General features: G+C 44.2%; 1 protein-coding gene across 1 annotated transcript; it reads left to right on the top strand.

Moving 5' to 3' along the window:
* The first annotated feature begins 240 nt into the window (after positions 1-240).
* CRP (C-reactive protein) lies at positions 241-1,858 on the top strand. The gene is made up of 2 exons (XM_020909589.2): positions 241-482; positions 720-1,858. Exons 1-2 carry the CDS (start codon positions 419-421, stop codon positions 1,328-1,330), a joined length of 675 nt encoding a protein of 224 aa, XP_020765248.2. The 5' UTR covers positions 241-418; the 3' UTR covers positions 1,331-1,858.
* Positions 1,859-3,261: the final 1,403 nt, after the last annotated feature.

Genomic DNA, 3,261 nt, shown 5'->3' with positions numbered 1-3,261 from the left:
TGATATGTTCTCAGATGGCCATGCTTCTATTAAGATTTTTTTAAAAAATTTTCTCGAGATAAATAGCCAAGTGGAACTCTTGGGGAGCTTTGCCATTTTTCCTGTCACAAAGAATTGGTGATCCCATAGTCACAAGAGCTTGTAATAAATAACCAACATTGATCTCTCTGTTTCCAGAATTATTTTGCTTCCCTTCTTTCCAGAGCCCTGACACTTGCTGAGAAAGGTAATATTGGAAAATCATTTATGTGGTGGCACAGATGCTCCCACTGCCTTGGATATAAATCCAGGCAGGGTGGAGCAGAGCCGGTCTTGAGGCAAAGAATCTAGGACTTCTGATTGCTGAGCTTTCAGCCAAAGACGTCTTCTCCAGAAGGGTGAATCCAGATTCTCGAAGCACTGGCGGCAGAGACTGACCATGGAGAGGCTGTTGTGGTGTTTCCTGGTCTTGATCAGCTTCTCTAGTGCTTCGGGCCAGACAGGTAGGGGCTACTCCAGGCAGTGCCAAGGATTTTATCTGAGTAATGGGGGTGGGGCCTAAGATTATACAAGGTGAGGTCAGAGGAACATCCAGCATGGGTGAGTGTGTGTATGTCTGTGTGTGTGTATGACATTGAGGGAAAATCAGTCTATTTCTCAATCCCAAACTCTATTTATGCAGGAATAGATCTTTGTGATCTGAGAAACTTCTCATCTCTCCTCTGCTTTCTGTCTCACAGACTTGCATAAGAAGGCCTTCGTGTTTCCCAAAGAGTCGGATAATTCCTACGTATCCCTGAAAACACAGTTAAAGACACCACTCACCGCCTTCACCGTGTGTCTCTATTTCTACACAGAGCTGGCCCCAATCCGCGACTACAGCATTTTCTCTTATGCCACCAAGGAGCAATATAATGAGATCCTCCTATTTTGGTCTAAGGGTAAAGGCTATAGTTTTAGTGTGCGTGGGAGGGAGGTATTATTCCAGAGTCCTGGAAACACCGATGCTCCAACACACATCTGTGCCACCTGGGAGTCTGCCTCCGGAATTGCAGAGCTCTGGGTGAACGGGAAACCCCGGGTGAGGAAGAGTCTCCAGAAGGGAGCCTCTCTGGGGACAGACGCCAGCATCATCCTGGGGCAGGAGCAGGATGCGTTCGCTGGGGCCTTTGATAGAAACCAGTGTTTGGTGGGAGACATCGGAGATGTGAACATGTGGGACTTTGTGCTGTCTCCAGAAGAGCTTAACGCTGTCTATACTGGTGGGACCTTCAGTCCTAATGTCCTTTACTGGGAGGAACTGAACTATGAAGCAAACGGTGAGGTGTTCGTTAAACCTCAGCTGTGGTAGTGAGATTGGGCTGTGGTCCTGGCAGTGCTTCCTGGCAATCCCACCTTACGGCTCTGGGCCTCCACCACCCCCATACGCACCTATGCAGGCGTGCTCTCTGAACACAGGCTTTTGCTTCCCTGCTCTACCTTCCGCAACACCAGCAATGGAATTTTTAAGTATCTGGCTTGGGGATTGGAAAGCTTATTGTCAGGAAGCATTTAACAGGAGGCTTCCCGTGTGCTGTTTTGGATCTGTCAGGAATCGTCTGGTCCTTATTAATTCTTGAATATTCAGGAATTAAGAGGAGAGGCACACCTTTCCCGGGGCTGAGGAATCCAGGCATTTCTCATTACGGTGATACGTACCCTCTTCCTTTTTATGAAGCATATGGTAAGAAGTGATTGTTTGCAACTTTCTCTCTTTGATAGGAATCGTCTTATGTTCTGTTAGTCTGGAATTTTAATCTTTATCTTTGCTGAGAATAACTACCTTGTAAGACAGTATATGTGCCCACACCATGTTTATTAAAACACCTTTGCTCCATCAGAGCTTTGGTCCCCGTGTCTTTCTTTCTTTCTTTCTCTCTCTTACCTTCTTATCGTTGACTCCGGACCACCAGGTTCTGGTCCAATAAAGGACCAACAAGTGGCGCCCAGAAACAGGGACTTGGTACACGTGGTGGATTCAGATGGAGTGACCCCCAGGGCCTATTGAGCCTGATAAGTACTAAGACATGGGTCAGTCGGCTGGAAAGCCCCCTCACTTTTCTACTTTACTTCATCACTTATTTATTTTTTTATATATATTTTTTAAGATTAGAAACTGCTATTTCCTGTACTGTAATCAGAGAAAAAGATAAAAGGCAACTAGAGAAATTACTTGCTTATGAAAATGCAAATCAAGTATGTCAAAAGGCTATAACTCTAATTCATGAGACAGGGACTGTTATTGATTATTTGAAGCCTTGTCACAATCTAAGACCAGAAACTCAAAAGATGCAAATGCTAGCTGAAACAATGGTTGCTGCCTTAAGAAAGGGAAATGAAGGATGCTTTACATGTGGAGATAAGACCCATTTAAAAAAAGACTGCCCTAAGAAAGTAAAAGCAAACAAACAAACAAACAAAAAAAAAAACCCTCCAAAAATCTGCCCTCACTGCCGCAGAGAAATGCACTGGGCCAAAGAGTGTAAATCTAAATTTGATATTGTAAGGAAACCTATTCTGGGAAACTCCAAGCAGGAGACCGCCCCCAAGTCCCCTTCAACAGAAACCAGGGGCAAATTCCATCTTTTCCCTCAAACCCTCAACATCCGGCAGTGCTGCTATTGATATACCAGCCCTAAATGACTTTCTCCTTTACCCTCAAGCAGTCCCCTCTAGAATACCTACTGGACTTTTTGGGCCCCTGCCCCCACAAACCTTCGGTCTTTTACTTGGCCGATCTAGTTTGACTTAACAGGCGGGAAGGCCAGGGGTCTCCAAAAGGAGAAAATAGGCTGCAAATATCAGACATTTTTATCTCTCTTAAGCGGTAGGAGGAAACGAACTAGTGATATTTTTTTTCCTTCTCTATACAAATTTAAAAAGAGGTTTCTCTTAAAGTACTGTGTTGCATTATGACACCTGGTTTCACTTAAAGTTAACTAGTCTAGAACCCTGAGTTAACCAATGCATTTTTCTTATGGAAATGTTTGTCTGAAGCTATGCCAATGTGCTATACATTTACCCCAGACTCCATCTTCAAGTTGGTTCTGCCTAATGGCTCAGAACCTACTTGACAAACCAGTATGTTAGACTCAGATATTGTTCCCCTCATCTATATAAGCAAAACTATTTGTATGGTAATCTGCATTTCTTCAAGATTCAAGTCAATCATTTTATGGCCCAGGACAACTCAGCTGGTGCCAAGGTTATCTCAAAATGCATGTTGTGAGTGAGGGGCCTGGT

The sequence above is a fragment of the Odocoileus virginianus genome, chromosome 5, assembly GCF_023699985.2.
Source record: "Odocoileus virginianus isolate 20LAN1187 ecotype Illinois chromosome 5, Ovbor_1.2, whole genome shotgun sequence".
Taxonomy (NCBI): domain Eukaryota; kingdom Metazoa; phylum Chordata; class Mammalia; order Artiodactyla; family Cervidae; genus Odocoileus; species Odocoileus virginianus.
The sequence above is the reverse complement of the archived record's forward strand: the minus strand, read 5'-3'. Positions and strand labels throughout refer to the sequence as shown.